The sequence below is a fragment of the Sinocyclocheilus grahami genome, unplaced genomic scaffold, assembly GCF_001515645.1.
Source record: "Sinocyclocheilus grahami isolate Dianchi unplaced genomic scaffold, SAMN03320097.WGS_v1.1 scaffold259.1, whole genome shotgun sequence".
NCBI lineage: Eukaryota > Metazoa > Chordata > Actinopteri > Cypriniformes > Cyprinidae > Sinocyclocheilus > Sinocyclocheilus grahami.
This window is the reverse complement of record NW_015505438.1, coordinates 1940569-1963366: the sequence shown is the minus strand read 5'-3', so window position 1 is coordinate 1963366 and position 22798 is coordinate 1940569. Positions and strand designations below refer to the sequence as shown.

Sequence of the window (22798 nt, the reverse complement as noted above, 5' to 3'; positions counted from 1 at the left end):
TGCTCTTTTTATTCTATTCATTTGTTTTTTTTTTTCTTTTGTCATGTAGCCATCATGTGGTCAGGTGCAGAGATTGACACATTCTATTCCCCATTCTGTACTCTATTACCAAAGACACCTAAAAACTGTCAGTGTTGAAAGGATGAAAACAATTTATTGTGTGTCCGAGCACTCTGAGGGATGTTGAGAGGTATTTGTGGTCCTCTGGGAAATGGGTTTGGGTCATCGTGGTTCATGTTTACATAAATCTGCCATTGTATTAATGAGATGAACCCAAAGTTCAGTGTGACCAGTAGCGGTCGACTGATATGGGTTTTTTAATGGCCGATGCTGATATCTAAAGAGTAGGGTGGCGGATGGCCTGTATTTACATATAATGATGACAAATGAGATCGAATATTTGATTAAAATTCACTGAATAATTGAAAATAGAAATCTGTATTATTGGTTGACAAGGAGTTTGGAATTGATACAGTAAGGAACTAACACTTCTGTTTATTGGCCTAACTTGCACAGTTATTGGTGAATGCTGTTGAGCTCAATTTGACCATAATTTGCATATCCATCTGATATATATCCAATTGTCTTATTGAAAGGAAAAATATAATGGGCCAAATACTTTCATGAACATTACTGTTCAAAAATTAGGGGTCAGTAAGAGTCTTTTATGCTCACAATGGCTGCATATATTTGAACAAAAATACAGTAAAAATCATGTGAAACAAATACAGTATAAATACAGTGAACACCATGTGAAACACTGCAGTTTAAACTGTAACTTTTAACCTTTATATTTGAACATTCATAATAACGCTTGTGCTGCTTAATATTTTTGTAGGGGCCACCATACTTTTTTTTTTCAGAAACAAAACAGCATTTATTTAAAATTGTTTTTTTTGTCACAATTCCTTGCCAGTTTTGATAAATTTAATGTGCCATTGATGAATGAATGAATGTATATATATATTACTGACTACTGACTCCAAGCATTAGAACGGTATAGATAATCAACAAAGTTTGCTTTCATAGTATTTTATTTGTCAAAAAATATTAGTCAAGGTTTCAATCACCATAAAAATGTTTTTTAGTGTTTCATGACCATTTTCCAGCCTCTTTCTGACCTCTGAATAACTCGAGCTATTTTTGCTCCTGTACCTTTAAGACTTCTAAAGGTAAATGCCTTAGTTTTTGTAGGTGATCTAGTTTTGGTAAGGTTGAGCAAAAGGTTTTGTCAAAGTGCAGTAAAAATGCTCTGTCATGTGTATTAAATATAGAAATATCTTGCATTGTAAAGTGTGAAACAAAAGACTGAAAATCAGCCCAAGCTTCTCCAGATTGCCTGTGGCCTGTGTGAAGAGATTAGACTAGCATTGCACTCTTAAAGGGTCTTATGGGGTGAACATCTGGATTTTCGGGTAATCTCAGGACACAATATTGAACATGAGCACTTGTAGATCAGAGCTGAAATAGGATGGACAGGGCTATTATGTGTTCTGGCGAAAAATGTGTTTCCTGGCGCCTGGATGGCAGCGTGTGAAAGGCTTTATTAAGACTGATGGGCCTGTTCCAGATTCAGCCCCGTCTGCTGTCTGAGGCCTAAGAGATTTAACCATTCACTGACCTGAGACCTGCACTGTTCCACTATCTGATAAATGTCTCGCCCCCTATTAACTTAAGCTGATGCTCTAATATTGTACTGCAGGATGCCTCTTACTCTTATATTTCAGCTCTGCCTACTCTGTTTTTGTATTGTATTGCCCTTGTGCTAAATGGATATCTTCTGGCATGGTTCCATATGTTCTCCCATGCCTCATCATCAATAATAGCTGCTAATTCCTTTTCCCATACAGCATTTATCCTCTGCCTTTCAACAGATTATGCGCAGCTACTTCTGGGTTATTTATGTTTAAGGGATGTATTATTGGTAATATTGGTCTTAGTTGCAGCAAAAATAGCTGCTGATCATATTACATGTAGTTCTTTTTATATATTTGTTATAAATGAGAATAAGGAGTTAGAATATTAAGAACTAGATGTGATGTATTAATTTTGTGAAAGAGTAATGTAAAAATAGCTGGATATACACTGTTGTTCAGAAGGTTCGTAAGATTTTTTTGATGTTTTTGAAAGATAGTCAAGTCAAGTCACCTTTATTTATATAGCGCTTTTAACAATGCAGATTGTGTCAAAGCAACTGAACAGCATTATTTAGGAAAATAGTGTGTCAATAATGCAAAAGGACAATAGTAAACACTAATTTTTGAGTTAAAGACAGTTCATCATTGAATTCAGTGATGTCAACATCCAGCTCAGTTCAGTTTAAATAGTATCTTTGCAATCAATTGCAATCAAGTCAACACAGAGAAACAAATACAAACATAATTAGCGTAGCTGCTGTTCCAACCAAGCAAAATTGATTTGTTTAACCCAAACTAAAGAATAATAATGTGCATTTGATTAGATATAACTGCAGTAAAAGATTATGAGATGCATTATTTGAATGCTTGGCCAAAGAGATGTGTCTTTAATCTAGATTTAAACAGAGAGAGTGTGTCTGAACCCCGAATGTTATCAGGAAGGCTATTCCAGAGTTTGGGAGCCAAATGCGAAAAAGCTCTACCTCCTTTAGTGGACTTTGCTATCCTAGGTACTACCAAAAGTCCAGCGTTTTGCGACCTTAGGGAGCGTGATAGATTGTAGCGTGGTAGAAGACTAGATAGTCTTCAAAGCTCACCAAGGTTTCATTTATATGATCCAAAATATACTGTCACCACAATATACAGTATATTGTCATACATCTATCTGATCAGAAATGCAGTAACAATATTTTAAAGCAGTTTAAAAGAACTGTTTTCTATTTTAATATATATTTAAATGTAATTTATTCATGTAATGGCAAAGCTGGATTTTTAGCATCATAACTACAGTCTTCAGTGTCACATGATCCTTTAGAAATCATTCTAATATGCTGATTTCAGTTTGCAAGAAACTGCATTTTTATATGCATATGCAGCAGAGAGTGAAAATAGTGCTCACTTGTTCACTAGATTTGAGTTTATATAAAAATATTTTTATTGTTCTTGTAACTTTAATTAAAGGTGCGTCAAAGCATTTTAGTCATTGTATCATTGTTTTAATAATATAAACACCTTATTATATTACATGGTCATTTGAGATTGAATGACCTTTCAGTGACCTGGATGAATAACCACAGACACAATGGCATTAGTACTGCAAACACTGGTCTCAAACAAAAACAAAACATGTAGTATCTGGAATCCAACTGATGTTTGTTCGAAGTGTAGATGGATGGATGGATGGTAAACCGTCTCCCTCTAGTGGACATAGTGGTAATATCAAATTCACTTCCTCTGTTTCAGATCAGAAACATGCTGATGCTGAGGTGTTTTTCTACATGCTGATCCTGTCTTCAGTCGTCAGTTCACTCTACACACTGATCTGGGACCTAAAGATGGACTGGGGTCTTTTTGACCGCAATGCAGGCGAGAATACCTTCCTGAGAGAGGAGATTGTTTACCCACATAAAGTAAGATATGGGAGAAAATAATATACCATCTTAATGCAGCATATGGAATGTCAAAACATATAGTAAAATGTGTTGAGCAATGGTCAAAAATCTGCTCTGGTGAGCACAATCTTCCGAGGAGCAAAGCAAAATAATCCTGCTAATCAGTTGGTTTGCTGCTCTTAAGCTGGTTTAGTTGGTGCCCAAAACCAGTTGGAGCCCAGCAGACCAGCTTAGGTTGGTTTAAGATGTTTTCATTCTCAGCAGGGATATTTATCTGTTACCACCAGTTGTCATGATGTCATTTCCTCTTCCTTTTAGGCCTACTACTACTGTGCCATTATAGAAGATGTGATCCTGCGCTTCGCCTGGACACTGCAGATCTCTCTGACTTCCATGACTGCCATTCCTTCCATCGAGGACATCGTGGTCACCATTTTAGCTCCTCTGGAAGTGTTTAGGTGAGATGATTGTGTAAAACAGGGATTCCCAAAATGTTCATCAGCTGAATCCCTTTGAGCTAAAAAGTAACCCCTCAGATTTTAAGTTACTATTTCAATCATTTAACTACACATTCACATCCTTGGTTCTCTATTGGTGGTTAATGGTCACATGACATGCCGGTAAAGAAACAAAATGTTTTTTTGTTTGTTTGTTTTTTGACATTTTTCTGATTTAAGTAATTATTAGTTTTTCATGAATTCACAAACCCCCTCCAGTTCCCTCACAAAGCCCATTTTTGGAAACCTTGTTGTAAAACATTCTCTCTTAATCTTTAGAATTTTGTTTCTCTCCCTGTAGACGTTTCGTGTGGAACTTCTTCCGTCTTGAGAATGAGCACCTGAATAACTGCGGTGAGTTCCGAGCGGTGCGGGACATCTCAGTGGCTCCTCTAAACGCTGATGACCAGACGCTGCTGGAGCAGATGATGGACCAGGAGGATGGAGTCCGGAACAGACAGGGTAAAAAGAGCTGGAAACGGAGCTACAGCCTGTCCTTACGACGACCCCTGCTATCCTCACAGTAAGAGATTTGTATATTAAATTTTTTTATATTTTTATTTTTACATTGTATATATAATACATATTTCATAGAGTTATAAGTAGGCAGCTTTGTTTAGTACACCTGTATACAATTCATATTCAATAAAATTACTGATAAGACTTAAAAAACTTTCATAAACAACTCATTAACAAACAAGTAATCCAATAAAAAAACTTATTGATTTTATTCAAGTTAAAAAAAAATATTATTTAACTTCACCAAGATCCAATTCACAAAAAAAAAAAGTAAAAATAAAAACAAATTTTATTCAAGTTAAAAATTATATAATAATTATATAATAATCCAATTAACTGAAAAAAGTTACAAATTTAAAACTAATTGATTTTATTCAAGTTAAAAAAATAATATTTAACATCACCAGTAATCCAATTCACTGAGAAAAATGTTAAAAACATAAAACTAGTCGGCCCCCATAGCCTTGTGGTTAGTGTGTCGACATGTAAAAATAAAAACAAATTTTATTCAAGTTAAAAATTATATAATAATTATATAATAATCCAATTAACTGAAAAAAGTTACAAATTTAAAACTAATTGTGTGTGTGTGTGTGTGTGTGTGTGTGTGTGTGTGTGTGTGTGTGTGTGTGTGTGTGTGTGTGTGTGTGTGTTCTTTTGGGGAGCGATAGCTGATGTTAAACAAAAAGTTTATATTCTGCTGTCCTCCTGCTGATGTATAGAATTGTTATTTTTATTGATACTTTGACCAGTAAAACTACTATAAGTAAACCTGACATTGCTGGTTAATATTTGAAATACTATTTGGGTAAAAAAAAAAACAAGATCAGATGATTCTGTGAACTATTTCAAATGCAATGATGCACTAAACTGAAAAGATTCAGGAATGCAGTAATTGTCACCCAACTGCAAACTGAATGGAAGTGGACACATTTTTATTGAACTAATGTGTGTCCTACATGGCTTTTTGTATCACTTATTAAGCATTGCCATTACCACTGCAAGCCAAAGAGGAAATGCAAACACTGCCAGTCGATTATAATTCTTATGGTTGTGATATCAGTTTTGTATTGTGGTAAACCATATGAAATGTTGTGCATCAAAATTAGTTCCAGTGTGGTGAGGAGACAGAAGCTTTTTCCTCACCAACATCTTAACTATGGTCACAATTTGATTATTTGTATGCTTGATGAATGTGGCAATATCTTTAGAATCAGTTTTACATTTTGATGAAAAAATGTGATTGTATGTGATCTATAATGTACATTTACAATGTACATTTTTGTGAGACAGGTATAACTACCTTGTCTTTCATTTTCATACATAGCCTCTGAATTTCAAACAACATATTTAGGAGAAAAGCATCTGTTTTTTTGCCTTTTTATCATAATGCTTCGATCGCAGAGAATGAAGACTCATTTTAACTTGCAATGACTTTTATTATGATTAATATCCATTGTTGTCATCAAAAAAAAAGAAAGAAAAGAAAACACCAGGGCTGTTTTAGCTGATATGCATGTATTGCTTACTTTTTTCAGCTTTTAGTTTATTTAGATACTCTTTCAGCAGCATGCGTCCTTGTATTTCTGCAAGCACAATCTTTCAGCTGTAACTAAAATCAAATGAAAAGATGGATTTGTCTTCACAATCTCTCTTCTCACTTGCTCTTTAAAAGAAAAGTGTTAGTGCTAACGAAAAAACAATGTACAGATAGCAGGCGTTGTGTTTGTGAGTAACATTTTAGTTTACACATTTAAGGCTAAATTTAAATGTTCATAGTTTGGATTACAAATCTAACAGAAGAAAGGAAAAACTACATGTGATTTGTGGTTGCAAAAGAATGCTATCCTCATTGAAAATGTGGTGTTACTGTGTTAACGTGCGGTCCTTTTGTCCTTTAATATTAATGAAATGTCAATCTTCTTGTTCTCAAAATGATCCTTTGGCACACTGTGTCTTACTTTGCTGTCTTTAGTTCTTGACTCTCAGAACTGACTGAATCCTTTATTGAGTAGACTATCGAGTGGCACACAAAAAAAATGTAGAAATGATACACTTTCTGAACAAATATCACCGTATATGGATGCTGAGCACAAATTTGCCCCATCCAGTGCTTTTTGTAATGCATTGCCAATTGTCTTGCCTGCATGCTGCTTTTGTTTTGCACTGTAAATTGTTTAATTTTGTACATTTTAAATGTGTAAAAGAATGTCGGTTAATTTATAGTACCGGTACTAATTATTTATGTACAAGGTGGAGACTAGCTTTAAATGAGCAGTATTATGGTAGATGAAGGGCATTTTTGATTAATCACAATCCCACAGTCTTACATGTGAATTCTGTCGAAATAGTGTAACTTAAGAAGCATTAGTGAATATGGAATGTGATCGGTTTTATCTACAGTAGGTGTATATTTCTACTCATAACACTTTCATCCCCAGGGTTTGTGCCCATTTGACAGGATTTGTTGGGTGACGGTGGTTTTAGGTCGATATCGTGAACTGATCTGGCTGGGGAGGATTGAGAGACGATTGGGACACGTTAACATTCTCATTAACACCCTATCTAGGGGTTCTGTTATGAGACGAACCCTCAAAATGTAGGGTTTTGATTTTGTACTTTTTTTTTTTTTTTTACTATTTCAAATACAGAACTGGAATAATACACAAGCCCTGACATCATTTCTTCATGGGGGGGGGGAAATCTATGTCGACTTGATTGCTTGCTAAACCCATGATGTTAAGTGCTTGATATCTCTGCATCTTTTCTAACTCCTATCTTGATGTTGTATCCCTTCTTAAATACTTGACTGTGACATTGTTTGTAGTTGATAGATGGTTGTACTTTTGCGTAAGTAAAGACTTACAGAAAAATAGAAAAAACTTGTGGTTCTGTGATTAAAAGAGATATAAAAAGAGAGAAAATGTCTTGAGTTGACCCTTTCACAGAGTAGTTTGTAAATGTTGAGTGTATTCCTATGATGGTTCCACTGATGATCTCATTTGTGTTTCTGTATACACTTTGGTGATCCTGTCTATTTGGGTTTTATAAACCACGCTTATTTTTAAAACCTTCATTTTGTGTCAGCCTTTTTATTTTACTTTTCAAAAACAAGAGACTGACTCCAGTAACTAATTTAATGAATATTCAAATGTGATTTTTTTTAATGTATGACTAAAGCAAGAGTAAACATGACACTTGTCATGCAATTTCTCATTTAGAGTGTGGTGAACTTTGACATTCAAAAACGAACCTCTGATACATACAAATGAATAATAGTGTAGAAAATGTAGTCTTTATACAAGAATATATAATACAGTTGATCAGAATTACTGGTCAAAGCAATTAATGAGTCAGAAAACATTTTAAATCAATGCAAAACTTTTCTACAACATTCTCCTAGTGAAAGAAAAACGTGTGCAGAATCCCATTCATGCCTGCGGCCGCTGAGATCCCATACACTCCGCCTTCTTTCGGTTTGTGCGCATGCGCTTTTCAATTCTCCACAACTCCCTCCGTTTCCGGACGCTAGGATCGAGCGCACAGCTGCCGCCGAATTTAAAGAGACATACATCATTTGTTTAACTAATACGACCATTGGGGGGGAAAATTACATGCATTGTTTCTGGTTCTCTTCGCGGGTATCGATGGGGGCTCGTCGTTGTTCTGAACACTTGACGGTGTAGTTTTAGTAGGGATTGAGAGGTCTAAACACACTTGCGGGCTTGAGCTGGAAGTCTATACTGGAGTAACTGGGTGGCCGTCGATAAAGTAGACCGGACTTGTGGGGGGAAGAGAGCTGGGTGGCCCCCCGATACGAACTGATTTTTGTACGCCAGAACAACCTGCAAACACGGAGGGACGGTAATTCATCGTGGCTTCGGTGGCTGTTGGTGGGGAAGGAAACACACCATGGCGAAAATTCAGGCTCGCAGCAGCACTGCGAAGCAAATCAACCAGATCCAAGACAAGGCCTATGTGGTTCAATAATTTTACTTGTGTGACCTTTCTGAATGAAGCAAGACATTTAGAGAAAAACAATTCAGGGTAGATCCTTTTTTTTTAGGGTAGCTCTAACGGGACTTGAATAGGTCGTGAAGCAAGTGTTGCATACTAGAATGCAAGTTTGCTAAAAGAATGCCTAAATAGCTGTTTGGCAATTTTTTTTGTCTTTTCAATAACACGCATGGACTTTCTGACAGAAGACAAACGAAGAGGCAGAGCAAGTAATTTCATTTTAATGAGTGACTGCAAAGACAAGTATTTTTTGTTTGGAATAATGTGCACTGATGAACTGTGCACAATAAGACAGGAATGTGCATTAAGAGAGAAAATGGGGTTGATATTGATTTCATGTTGACTTTGGCCCTGTCCCAAATGGGCCCCTTGCTAGCTTCCTTCGAGTTCACACTTTGGTGACGTCATGCCACATAGACTGTCAGGGAGTAGTCCAAATGACATTAGCTTTGTGTTTTAGAATAAATGGGCTGTTATTTCATGAAAATCTATAAGAGCTTTATTATTGCTTCGTTTTGATTGTCATGGTCAACATTTATAGTTGTAATAACTCCAAAATAATAATAATAAATTCATTACATTTATGTACCACAATTCTGGATATTTCCATTCAAAGCAACTTTACACAGTTTTACAATGAATTCCGTTTGCTGGTGAATTGTTCATACCTTCAAACATACCAGTTATGACTGTTTTATACCATGTTTTCTCAAATGCAACAGACAGCTTATAAGCTATTTTTTAACAAAACTAATGCTTTTATTCATCAAGGGTGAATAAAATTGATCAAACATACACTGAAGACATGTTGCAATGGATCTCTATTTCAAACAAATGCTGTTCTTTTGAACTTTCTATTCATCAAAGAATCCTGAAAAAATGTATCAGAGTTTACAATAATAAAGCACAATCATTTTCAACATTTATAATAGTAAGAAATGTTCTTGAGCACCAAATCAGCATATTAGAATGATTTCTGAAGAAACGTGACACTGAAGACTGGAGAAATGGCTGCTGAAAATTCAGCTCATTGAACAATTTAAAAAAAATTAATATATATTTTATTTTAAAATATATTAAAATAGTAAACAGTTATTTTTGATTGTAATATTGAATGAATAAATGCAGTCTTGTTAAGCATAAGAGACTTATGCATTAGAAAACATTTAAAAAACACTATATTACATTAGTTTTGTTATAAAATATTGTTGCATCTCCATTAAATAAATGCACCTTTGGTGAGTGTTAGTTTCAAAAACATTCATGAAATCTTCCCGACCCCAACCTTTTGAATTGAAGTGTATGTTTTGCATAAAAGTTATGTATTCTTGTTCTTCTGTTGTAATAAACCTATGTGGGGATGTTGGCTTTCTTGGTGTATTAAAGTAAGGCTGTTCTTTGGTTTCTTTTCTCTCAGGTCTCTCCGGGACCAGGAAGGAGCACGGGCAGCTCTGTGGTTAGTGCCTCTTCATCAGCAGTGGCTGAAGCAGGATCAGCTCCGAATGAAGCTGTGACCTCTCCGGAGAGCATCGCTTCATCATCTGGACCTCCTGAACAATCAAGCAGGTTGTCACTTCCTCTGCCCAGCCGAGAGAGCCAATCACAGCCGGCCACCACGTCGGTGTCCCCTCCCACATCAGAGCCCAGTCCTGTGGAGTTTGATAGTGCCATCAGTTACGTCAATAAGATCAAAAACCGATTTTTGGACAACCCAGAAATCTACCGGGCCTTTCTGGAAATTCTACATACGTACCAGGTGAGAGCAATAGTGACATTTTTATCCTTTTTTTTTTTTTTCTTTTTTTTTCTTGAGGTTTGACCCTACCTGCAACCTTTTGTATTACCAGCCCAGATAATAACCGGTTGGCTACCACCAATATCACAGAGGAAGACTTTTGACTATCGACATAAAGTCTGGTCCACTATGCAGCATATTCTGGTCAAGAACTTTCCTTTTGTTATCTGCCCTTTAGATCAGCAAAAATGTCTGTAGCCTTTGTGATCTGAATTTCTGTCTCTGTAAAAGTATTACGTTCTCATAATTTCACAGACATTAAATATTAGGGCTGGGACAATAAATCGATGCATCGCAAATCGAAAAATGATTCTGCATCGATTCTGAAAATTTCCGAAGGCATCACGATGGCGCTACGTGCTTTAGAAATAGCCGTATTCTGCTTGCTTCCAGTTCACCCGCACCATTTGAACCTAAAATAATCATTCATAATGTAGAAAAGGTTGAAGCGAATTACAAGGATGTTCATAGTGGGCTGTGTTTACATTAATCTCACATCATAGAAGCATAAAAGCCGATGTCCAAGTACATTTAACCACTGACATTACTCAGCCGAACGCACAAGCGCTCCTCTTCGTAAGCATTTGAGTTTGCGGTTAAAAACTAGCCTAGAGCGCCATCTGCTGTTAAAAACTAAGCTCAGAATCGATTCGAGAGAGAATCACGATGCATTCTGAAAATCTCAGAATCGATCCATGAATCGCGATGCATCGATTTATTGTCCTAGCCCTATTAAATATACATTTCTGCTTGTGGATGTCTTGCGTTTCAGCAAGCCAATCAGATTGGAGTTTATGATTTTTAGCAGAGGGCTGCCTTTTTCACGCAGTATACACCAGACTGTCAATGAACGGACTGTGGGCTATCCGTGGGTGTTCTGTCTGAGGCTGAAACTAGGCTACTACCTACTAGCGCTAAAGGAAATAGACCCTTGAACTGTTTTGCTACCCATCCCGTAAACTTATCGATGTTCATTGATTTGTACGTCCTGTGTCCATCTGTAGAAGGAGCAGCTGGAGGTGAAGGAGAGCAGAGGGCGTAGCACTGGAGGAATGACCGAAGATGAGGTTTTCTCTAAAGTGGCAAGTCTTTTCAAAGGTCAAGAGGATCTGCTTGCAGAGTTTGGCCAGTTTTTGCCTGATGCAAAGAGATCTCTGGTTAGAAAATGACTTTTTAAACATTTCTTGCGCTTGTATCAATTTGCAACAAAAGGGTTTTCTCTTAAACATTTTAAGTTCTTCACACTGTCGTGCAAAAGTTTGGGGTCAGTAAGTTTTTTTTATTTTTTATTTTTTTATTTATTCATTCAGCAAGGATGTATCATACTGTACTGATCAACAGTGACAGTAAAACATGTATAATGCTATGAAATATTTCTGTTTCTTATTAGTTCCTTTGAACATTCTATTCATCAAAAGATTCCAAAAAAAAAGGGTGTCATTTTCTACAAAAAATATTAGGCAGCACAACTGTTTTCGACATTGATAATAAGAAAATAGTGTTTATTGAGCACCAAATCAGCATATTAGAATGGTTTCTGAAGGATCTTGTGACAATAAAGACTGGGGCAATGGCTGCTGAAAATTCAGATTTGCCATCACAGGAATAAATTACATTTGAAAATATATTAAAATAGAAAACTGTTGTTTTAAATTGTAATAAAATGTACAATGTTTATTATTATTATTATTATTTTTATTATTATTGATCAAACAAATACAGTCTTGGAGTGCCTAAGTCAATTCTTTCAAAACTATTAAAACATTTTACTGACACCAGACTTTTGAAAGGTAGAGTAAGTATTTATTTATTTATTTCTGACTGTGTCTTTGATTCCAGTTTACTGGAGGTTCTTTGCCTGGCAAAGACATTCTGAAGAAAGCAGGGGAAGAGGAAATGAATAAACTGAGCAAGAAGAGACCTAGACCCATGTTACTGCCCCACATGACCCCCCTTCTGAAGGTTAGAGTTCACAAAACTCTGCCAAAGCAGGGATACCATATGCCCCTGTGTCCTAAAGACCTGCAGTATATGCGGGTTACTTGTGCTTAAACAATGTATTTGTTTTTATTCACAGAAAAAAATGAAGTATTCCTGCTCCAAGGACCCATCTTTTGCCTCTGTCGGAAAGCATGGAGTTTTGCGGGAATTCACATTCTTTGACAAGGTGCGTTTCTTAAACAAAATTGCTCTGAAATGTACGTGGTAGTAAGTCGGCCATTGCCACAGGATTTAGGCCGAACTCCTGCAACTTGTGACTCCATTCTTGGGGTAAGAAATATTTAAATAGGGCATGTTTATTTAATCCTATTTGTTTTCATATGGTGCATTTCGCAGCCCTTTCATGTCGGTCATGAGTCATATGCCACTGGTGCCTCATTCTGTAGGAAGTTTCCAGAACTGTACACCCAGTTTAAGTCATTTTTGGGTGATAAAGAGCTGTCTCATGCCATCACTGGCCTCTCTGACCGCTACATGGAGGGTGGAGGCAGAGAAGTGGATTACGCCTCCTGTAAACGCCTGGGTTCCAGCTACAGAGCCCTGCCCAAGACCTACCAGCAGCCCAAATGCAGTGGCCGAACTGCTATATGCAAAGAGGTACTGCATTTTCAGAAATGGTTGAAATTGTGAAATGTTATGGAAGCAATGTAATGTTTGTACTGTTATGAATATAATTAATAATGCCATATAAGTATAATTATTATGTCTATATATTCGAAATTATTCATATTACTTCAGTATTTGTACTTATTGACAATATATAATAAATATGTGTTTGTGTGTTTTTTTTTTCTTTACTGCTTTAATGCATATTTCACCTCAGCAGTATGCTAATAATATAAGATAAAATGAAATGAAATGCAAATCTACCATTACAAAAATGTCAGCCATGCGGCCGTTAGGTCTTTAAAGGAGAGGCATTAATGATGACGCAAATCCTGGGTTGGTTTCGATCCACAGATAATGGTACAAATCTGCAGAAGCCCAAATCTCCATGAATCATTTGAAAAATGGGATGTTTCAGCCCCCACACTGCTCTTTTTTTCAGCTGAATTTGAATTGAAGCACTTATCATGAATAGCTCTTTTTCCAGGATGCCTGGAGAACCCAGTGGTGTCGCCGCCAAACGCTTGTTTGTAAACATTAATTTTGTATGTAGAAAATAAGCTAGATATTCATGCCAAATCTGAAGTGGCTGGTGTATAAAACATCTTTAAAAAGTGCAACCAGATATTGCTACGGCTTCAGTCATGGGGTCAGAAACCTGATGGTAGTACAAATGGTTTAAACTCATTGTTTTGTTGTAGGTGCTGAATGATACCTGGGTCTCATTCCCTTCCTGGTCAGAAGACTCCACTTTTGTGAGTTCCAAGAAAACACCATATGAAGAGCAACTTCATCGCTGTGAAGATGAGAGGTTTGAGGTAAGATGATCTCTTTGAAAAATATCATGAGTTTTAGGTTTCAACTGAAATTCAGTTGATTGTAATGTTTTTTTTTTTGGCTTTGTAGCTGGATGTTGTGCTTGAGACTAATTTAGCAACGATAAGAGTTTTGGAAAGCGTGCAGAAGAAATTATCCCGCCTTTCGCCGGAGGATCAAGAGCGCTTCCGATTGGATGACTGTCTTGGTGGAACTTCTGAGGTCATCCAGCGTCGTGCAATCTATCGTATCTACGGTGACAAGGCTCCAGAAATCATAGAGGGGTTAAAGAGGAGTCCAGCCACTGCAGTGCCTGTCGTACTCAAAAGGTTAACAAAAAAGTCTTATTTTTCTTTTCTCTCACCTAAATGACAATCAGGGTATCTCTACAGTTACATTTGACAGCAAAAGTAGTAGAATAGCTCAGAGGTCAACAACTTATTTATTGCTGCCCTTAGCTCACAGGGGGAAAAATCATTGAGATCTACAAGACCGTATACAGAGTTAATAAATCCGGCATGGTTAATCAAAAATGAAAACAGTGGATGTCATTTTTACACTATCCCTAATTTTGCAGTCATTTGTGGTTCTAAAGTTTTAAGAGTTCTTCAGTCTAGCAGAAATTACATTTTGACTGAAGAATAAATGGATGATTTTCTTGCCATAGATTGAAAGCTAAAGAGGAGGAGTGGAGGGAGGCTCAGCAGGGCTTCAACAAAATCTGGAGAGAGCAATATGAGAAGGCGTTTCTGAAATCACTGGACCACCAGGGTGTCAACTTCAAACAGAACGACATGAAGGCTCTTCGATCCAAGAGTCTTCTCAATGAAATAGAGAGCATCTATGACGAGGTGAGTTTAGCTGATCTTCTGTTTCTGAAGGTCTAATGACTCGTTCTCAGGATCTAGAAAATAGCTTTTTTCCGTAATTATAATCTGGTCTTCATTCTGAACCATTTTGCATTGTAATTTCATATACTACTTTATTTTAACAGTAGGAGTAATCATTTCAGTCTGTCATCAATCTATCGTATCTACGGTGACAAGGCTCCAGAAATCATAGAGGGGTTAAAGAGGAGTCCAGCCACTGCAGTGCCTGTCGTACTCAAAAGGTTAACAAAAAAGTCTTATTTTTCTTTTCTCTCACCTAAATGACAATCAGGGTATCTCTACAGTTACATTTGACAGCAAAAGTAGTAGAATAGCTCAGAGGTCAACAACTTATTTATTGCTGCCCTTAGCTCACAGGGGGAAAAATCATTGAGATCTACAAGACCGTATACAGAGTTAATAAATCCAGCATGGTTAATCAAAAATGAAAACAGTGGATGTCATTTTTACACTATCCCTAATTTTGCAGTCATTTGTGGTTCTAAAGTTTTAAGAGTTCTTCAGTCTAGCAGAAATTACATTTTGACTGAAGAATAAATGGATGATTTTCTTGCCATAGATTGAAAGCTAAAGAGGAGGAGTGGAGGGAGGCCCAGCAGGGCTTCAACAAAATCTGGAGAGAGCAATATGAGAAGGCGTTTCTGAAATCACTGGACCACCAGGGTGTCAACTTCAAACAGAACGACATGAAGGCTCTTCGATCCAAGAGTCTTCTCAATGAAATAGAGAGCATCTATGACGAGGTGAGTTTAGCTGATCTTCTGTTTCTGAAGGTCTAATGACTCGTTCTCAGGATCTAGAAAATAGCTTTTTTCCGTAATTATAATCTGGTCTTCATTCTGAACCATTTTGCATTGTAATTTCATATACTACTTTATTTTAACAGTAGGAGTAATCATTTCAGTCTGTCATTTTTTTAGTTTATGATGATAATGATGACAGACTTGACTAAATGTAGTCGCAGTGGAGGTTAATAAAGGACTGAAATTGTAAAAATAGTTTATGTGAACATTCTACTCATTAATTCTGTCACAGTGACATTTGATTTGAAAAAATCAAAAGCTTAAATCATTGCATCTATAACAGCTTTTAAGTTGCCATGTTATTATTCAGTAAAATAGTCTTATCAAGCTCTATTTTGCACCCCTTTTCTTTTTATTCTTCTCCCACAATGTAAAAAAGACAGGAGGTATTTCAGTTAACCAATTTACTGAACAACATCTCATGAATTATTCCGCTTTACTACATATCAGCAGTTTAAGTTAGGAATAGCACATAGATGTTATGTTATGATGTATGAACAAGAACTCATCACATTTTCTTCATCGTCACCATTGTAATTCTGCGTTCCCGCTCAATAAAAACCGAGTACATCATGTGAAATCTCATCTCGGGTTGCTTGCTACAAGAGTCTCATATGCCATGCAGATAACTAGCGCTTTTGTTTTTTCCCCTCTACAGCGGCAGGAGCAGAGCACAGAAGAGGGCGGCATGGGCCAGCAAAGTTGTGACGGCTCAGGCACAAATTCGACCAGTGAACCCCACATGATCTTCACTTACGAAGACAAACAGATCCTGGAGGACGCTGCCTCCCTCATCATCTACCATGTCAAGCGACAACCCACCATCCACAAGGACGACAAGGACCACATCAAGCGTATCATCCAGCACTTTGTTCCCGACCTCTTTTTCGCCCGTCGTGGAGAGCTTAGCGAGACAGAGGAGTTCACGGACGAGGAAGCCGACGGTGAGGACGGCACCACCGCAGGAGGTGAAGTCTCAACAACAGGCGGCCAGCAACAGCTGAACGGTGATTCCAGACGAAGACGATGCACTTCCCCTCAGAGCATGGACACCTCTACGGCTGCCCACAGTATGAATCCAGAAGGGGAGGCTGTGGATCTGCGGGACCCGGAGGCTGTGGATCTGCGGGACCCAGAGGCTGAGCACCAGAAGGAGATGGATGGAGTCTACAACCTGTTCTTTGTCAATAATAACTGGTACTTCTTCCTGCGGCTGCACCAGACTCTGTGCTCACGGCTGCTAAGGGTTTACAGGCAGGCCGAGAGACAGTTACTAGAACACAGGGCGGAGCAGAATCGGGAACGGCTGCTCATGGGAGATGGGCGCAGAGAAAAGGCAAACGACCTGGCTATGGAGCTGCGTCTGAAACAGCCCAGTGAGTAGATTTCCTGAACGATGCACATGTACACTTACACCTACACAAGTTTTGCATTGGATGCACCACTAATATGTGCTTTGGGATAATTACTAATCTGGTTTTAGAACTAAATTAACAGTAATGTCTGTTGTATCAGGTGAAGTAGAGTTAGAGGAGTATTACCCAGCGTTCTTAGACATGGTACGCAGTCTTCTAGATGGAAACCTGGAGGCCACGCAATACGAGGACACCCTGAGAGAGATGTTCACCATCCACGCTTACATCGGATTTACCATCGACAAGCTCATTCAAAACATTGTAAGACAGGTGGGTTGAAGAGTTGCATTACACCAAGCTAAGATTCTTGGGCCATTTGTATACTTTTAAAGGTGCCATGAATTTTACAAACATTTTTCAACTCTCAGATCTTTTCAAAGTCTTGGAAGACTTTATGTAAATGACCTCAGTTCTGATTCACCCATTATCATAATTGAATAGATATTAAATAGTCATTTATATGTAAACAGGCATGCAAATTTATTGAATTAAATTGCAATCTTTGCGATTTGATGATCGCGCTCATCAAATCGTAATACGATTTTGGATTTATTTTAATTTGAAAAGTTCCCAAATAACTTAAAATGTTTTGCCATTTGTGATTCTTAAATGGTCGGATTGAGCTGACAGGGAAGAGAACCTTAGGGGCCGTTCACACAGAACACGTCTTTGCGTCTAAAAACATGACACGCAGTGCTCAGGAATGGTTTAAAAAAAAAGCACAGCGCAATGCCACCTCCGCCATGTTTCTGTCAAAAAAAAACAATTGCCATGCCAACTTCCTTCTGTAAACAAAAGCTTGCACCACTTGCCCTGCCTCCAGGGTCTTCTGATAGAACCACTGTTTTGGAACTGACATTGAAGAGTGGCGCTGTGTGTAAAAGTTGAAATTCTTTTAGCTTGACGTGGCATCTTAAAAAAGACAAGAGACATGAGTGCAATGCTCATACATACAACATTCGTCTAGCGCATGTCTACATAGAAAAACAACTGAAAAGTAGTTCATTAAAATGAAAAAACACATCGTGTGAACGGCCCCTTAGGCTGTGAATGTTATAGTACTTTTATATTTTTTAAAAAAGCAAGTAAAATCTTGTTTTTTTGTTTAGGTGTTAACATGCTCTTCTCTCTGATTGACTCCAACAGCTTCAGCACTTGGTCAGTGATGAGGTGTGTCTGCAAGTCACTGAGCTGTACCTGGCCGAGAGGAAGAGGGGTGCTGCTGGTGGCAATCTCTCGTCCCAGTGTGTCCGCTCCGCTTGGGAGGCCAGCTACCAATGGAAGGCTGAGAGAGTCATGTCTGAGGAGAACTGCTTCAAGGTGCTTGACCTAATGCTGTCCCTACATATGACCAAAATTTATGTGGAAATCTAAATTCAGATGTTATATTCACCTCCTCAGAATTGTCATGCTTGTTTTGTAATTACCTAGTTTAGTTTGTGATTTCTTGGCTGTTTCTCATCAGGTCATGTTCATTCAAAACAAAGGTCAGGTGACCTTAACGATCGAGTTGCTGGACACGGAGGAGGCCCAAGGCGATGACCCGCTGGATCTTCAGGTACCTCCACACAAAGTTCTGTATTTTTACAACAGAAAATACTTCTGAAACATGGGTTGTTTGTTTTCTGAGAACATTTTAAAAGCGTCAAATCTGGTTTTCTAGTGCATTAATATTTGTTATGTCTTGTTTCAGAGCCTGTCTAATTATATGGAGCAGTATATAGGAACTGAATCTGTATGCTCTCAGACAGAAGGATACTACTTCAAGCCTGTGTTTCTACCCAGGTAAAAACCCATGTTTGCACTTGTTTAACCTGCGTTATTTATGCCTGTTCTTTCTCTTTTGTAGCCAGAAGGTTCATTGTTAATTTGTTTAGAGGTGCATGAGTTCTATAATTCATGCGCCTCTAAATTTACGTTTAATTTACGTTTTTATTTTTGTTTTGTTTTGTTTACAAGCCCAATATTACTTGCTTTCTCTCAGCAACACTCATTATTTTTAGACCCCTCATAATATCTGACCTTGTTTCTGGAAGAAATTATGTATAATTGAAGCTGATTGTCTCAGTATAAAGTAGTACACTGCTTTTGTGATATAAACTAAAAATTGCTTGTTCAATTGTAATACATGTCGAATTAAGGTGAAACTAGATTGACATTTTTTCTGCACCTCACCTTTAGGAATCTGAGGCATTTCCGTGGCTGGCAGCTCAAGCAGGTGGAAGCCATGCGCTGTCGGAGAGAGTGGCATCGGAAGATGGGTGTGGAGACAGCTGGGAACCTGGACTGCCGTTTCAAACTAAACACGCACAAGATGGTGTTTGTGATGAACTCCGAAGACTACATGTACCGCCGAGGGGCCCTGGTGAAAGCTCGGAGGGTATGTTCGTAAAATACAAAAAGATTCTGAACATTTCTACAGTCAATATACATTTTTTCGGTCTAGTATTTTCAGTTAAATTTGCGCTTTGTGAGTACAATCAAAAATACTTGCAGAACTGTTAAATTCAAATAATAAATGATGCTAACCATATAACTCATGCATGGTTAGGATGACAAAATAAGCTTATTCACTTTTAAAAGAGAGGCGAAAATGCTTCCCATATCTTACCATATTCCCAAATACACTTCCATTCAAAAGTTTGTGGTCAGTAAGACTTTTATAATGTTTTTGAAAGAAGTCTCTAATGCTCAATAAGGCTTCATTTATTTAATAAACACTGTAATATTTGAAATATGATTACAATTTAAAAGAACTGTTTTCTATTTTAATATATTGTAAAATATAATTTATTCATGTAATGACATTACGCCAGTCTTTAGTGTTGCATGATCCTTCAGAAATCATTCCAATATGGCGATTTGATGTCCAATAAACATTTCTTATTATTATAAATGTTGACAATGGTTGTACTGCTTTATAATTTTGTGGAAACTGACATATTTTTTCAGTATTCTTTAGTTAATAGGAAAAAAACTGCATTGATTTGAAATAGATGTCTTTTGTCTTCGTCTTAAATGTCTTTTGATAAATGTAATGTATCCTTCCTGAATAAGTAAAAAAAAAATCTTATTAACAACCAACTTTTAAAAAGTAGGGGCTTTCGCACCGGAGGAACCTTTTCATAGTTCCTAGAACTATTGGTGTAAGTTCCCACTTTTTTGGAGTGTTCGCGCCTCACGAACAAGGAACATATTTAGTCCTTTTTGGGAACTCAGTTAGCTCCTACTTGAGAATAGGGTCTAAAACAGTTCTATAGGAATTACCAGTGACGCAAGTGTACGCTGATTGGCCAAACGCAAACGAAACACCAGCTAATTGTTCTCCACCCACATGGAAAACGGGGATAAGACCGTTTAGCTACCTGTTGTCTGCAGTGTTGTTCATTTCTCAGCCTCGATGATATTTAATTCTGCAAGTTGTCACCTTCTTTTTTTAATGCTTTTTCAGTTGCGTAACTAAATTGTGCATTTACATCTCCATTATCACGAAACCCACGACACACAACAAAAACAGCTCTGATGACCTCCATTGTTGACGTTTGTAAATGGCACAAATAAAGACGCCGCTGTCGGCCGCTTCGGAGTTCCTGCTGCCAGTGCGAATGCAACCAGGAAAACGGCTCGTGGGCGAAACTGGTTCTCTAGAACCACCATGCTGACTAGTTCCTAGAACCATGTGGTGCAAAAGCCCCTAGTAGTGCATTTAATTTTTGTCCCATCTCTTCCTCTAGTCCCAGCACAGAGTAGCACGGGCCCAGCACGAGCGCTTCGAGCAGTGGCACCGGGGTTGGTTGAGCGAGCATGTGTCCTCCGGCGCTGAGCGCAGCGTGCAGGACTGGCTCATGGGAGAAGAGGACGAGGACATGATCCCCTGCAAGACCACCTGTGTTTCCATGCAGGTCAAAGGCTTACATGTCAACAGGTACCAGGTGCACTACAACAGCAAGGCCCCCGCCTCACCGTAACAACCTCAAGCCTTGGGATGGATTTTGGTGATCTCTCTCTTTTCTCTCTTTGTCTTTTTCTCGCTCACTCTTTCAAATGGCCGAGCTTAAACATGCTTGGCTGAAACACAGCGAACAGACAGGAGTGGTTTGAGGACAGACAGCTGCTCAAAGGAGGGAATGCCTCATTAAAAAGCATCACATCTCGACACTAGTCCATCATGATCGATGCCGTTACCAGACGTTTCAGAAATGTGAATGTCACTTTTTTTTTTTTTTTTTTTTTAAGAAAGTCCATTGTAGTTTTTAGCTCCTGAAACCAGAGTTTTGTTTTGTTTATACTGAAGTATTGAGAGACTAGGTTTAATGTATGTCTACAACATCTGTATGTCTTTTTGTACAGTTAAGTCGACTTGAGCTCGAGCAATTGCATATATACAGCAGAAAGATTATTCTGTGTGCATTTTCTTGGCTATGAATGATGACTTGGAAAAATTATGTTTCTCTGGGGCACATCCGTAACGTCCTTGTTTTAGTTCTGTTTTGTGTTCTTTGTTTTCATCGTCTCTTATAACTGAACAGAGGATCGCCAGTGTCACCTGTCAATCACTGCTCATTATTTGTAGTTGATTTTGTTAAACATCCAGATCATGTATCATATCGATCTCGCCAAATCCTTGCTTTTGTTTAGTGTAATTTTTACATATTAAAACCGAAAAATGACAAAATATCAGTGTTTTGAAAAAAGAATGTATAACATTTATCCTGTATCAGTTATCACAAAATAAACAACCTAGTTGTGCAGTTCTTAAAGAACGGGTCGTGATTCTTGCAGAATTCTCACCTTTTCATCAGAAGATTGTGCATTTGGAATAGCAACATTGTCCTGTCTTATGGTTTAAATTATTTGATGTTACAATTTAATATTTATCTATCTGCAGATACCATGGTGGAAAACCAGCTTTATTTAATACATGTTTGGCCAGGCAGAACATTTTATGTGAAATATCCAAAGAAAGTTGAACAAAGTGTCTGGGTCATTTTTCACCCCACTCTTTATTTGACATTTAAGTACATTCCCTGAAGATCCTTATTACATTTACATTTAACACACTTCTTTAAATGAAAACCTCCATAAATGAAATCCAGTACAATAAATACTAGAAAGGTGTATATTTATTTTAGTGCTGTCAAATGATTAATCGCGATTAATCGCATCCAAAATAAAAGCTTTTGTTAACATAATATATGTGTGCATACTGTGTATATTTATTATGTATATATAAATACACATGTATACATTATGAAAACATTTAGATGTATTTACATGCATATTTGTATATTCATATAATTTATATGGTTTATAAATATATTTTATATATAAACATACAATTTTTCTTAAATATATACATGCATGTGTATTTATATAGACATAATAAATATACACAGTACACACGCATATATTCTGTAAACAAAAACTTTTATTTTACATTTATTTAAACATTTAAATAATGTTTAAATACATTTATTAAACATTTGACAGCACTTATTTATTTGTTTTTTTTGTAAATGTGTGGTAATGTTAAACTGTCATGAAAATGTCAAAATGCAAGACATTTTAATGGTCTTCAATTAGCTTCATTTGAGTTATGGATTACAGTGTGTAATTTTTTTTTTTTTTAATTTTGGCAGGAATATCTTGACTTGTTTCATGATATTTACCCAGAAAGTTTTTTTTTTATTATTATATGTTTAATATGTTTGTTTATTTATTTAAGAGGAGTCTTGCAAATGGCTTTCATTTGAGGATTGTGTTTATATATATATATATATATATATATATATATATATATCAGTATCGCACAGAAGTGAGTACACCCCCTCACATTTTGTAAATATTTTATATCTTTTCATGTGACAACACTGAAGAAATTACACTTTGCTACAATGTAAAGTAGTGAGT

The 22798-nt window shown here is 37.1% G+C and overlaps 1 protein-coding gene across 1 annotated transcript in view; it reads left to right on the top strand.

The window, feature by feature from the left end:
• The window catches only part of LOC107599040 (paired amphipathic helix protein Sin3b-like), a 42263-nt gene extending 20496 nt beyond the window's left edge, over positions 1 to 21767 (top strand). The window contains 18 exon segments of the mRNA XM_016290525.1: positions 3381 to 3547; positions 3848 to 3987; positions 4328 to 4549; positions 9949 to 10318; positions 11362 to 11514; positions 12197 to 12319; positions 12435 to 12628; positions 12745 to 12955; positions 13666 to 13782; positions 13871 to 14109; positions 14448 to 14631; positions 16132 to 16849; positions 16989 to 17158; positions 18035 to 18208; positions 18354 to 18446; positions 18582 to 18673; positions 19070 to 19268; positions 20623 to 21767. Coding sequence (XP_016146011.1) covers positions 3381 to 3547; positions 3848 to 3987; positions 4328 to 4549; positions 9949 to 10318; positions 11362 to 11514; positions 12197 to 12319; positions 12435 to 12628; positions 12745 to 12955; positions 13666 to 13782; positions 13871 to 14109; positions 14448 to 14631; positions 16132 to 16849; positions 16989 to 17158; positions 18035 to 18208; positions 18354 to 18446; positions 18582 to 18673; positions 19070 to 19268; positions 20623 to 20856 — 3800 coding nt within the window. The 3' untranslated portion in view covers positions 20857 to 21767.
• The last annotated feature ends 1031 nt before the right edge of the window (positions 21768 to 22798 follow it).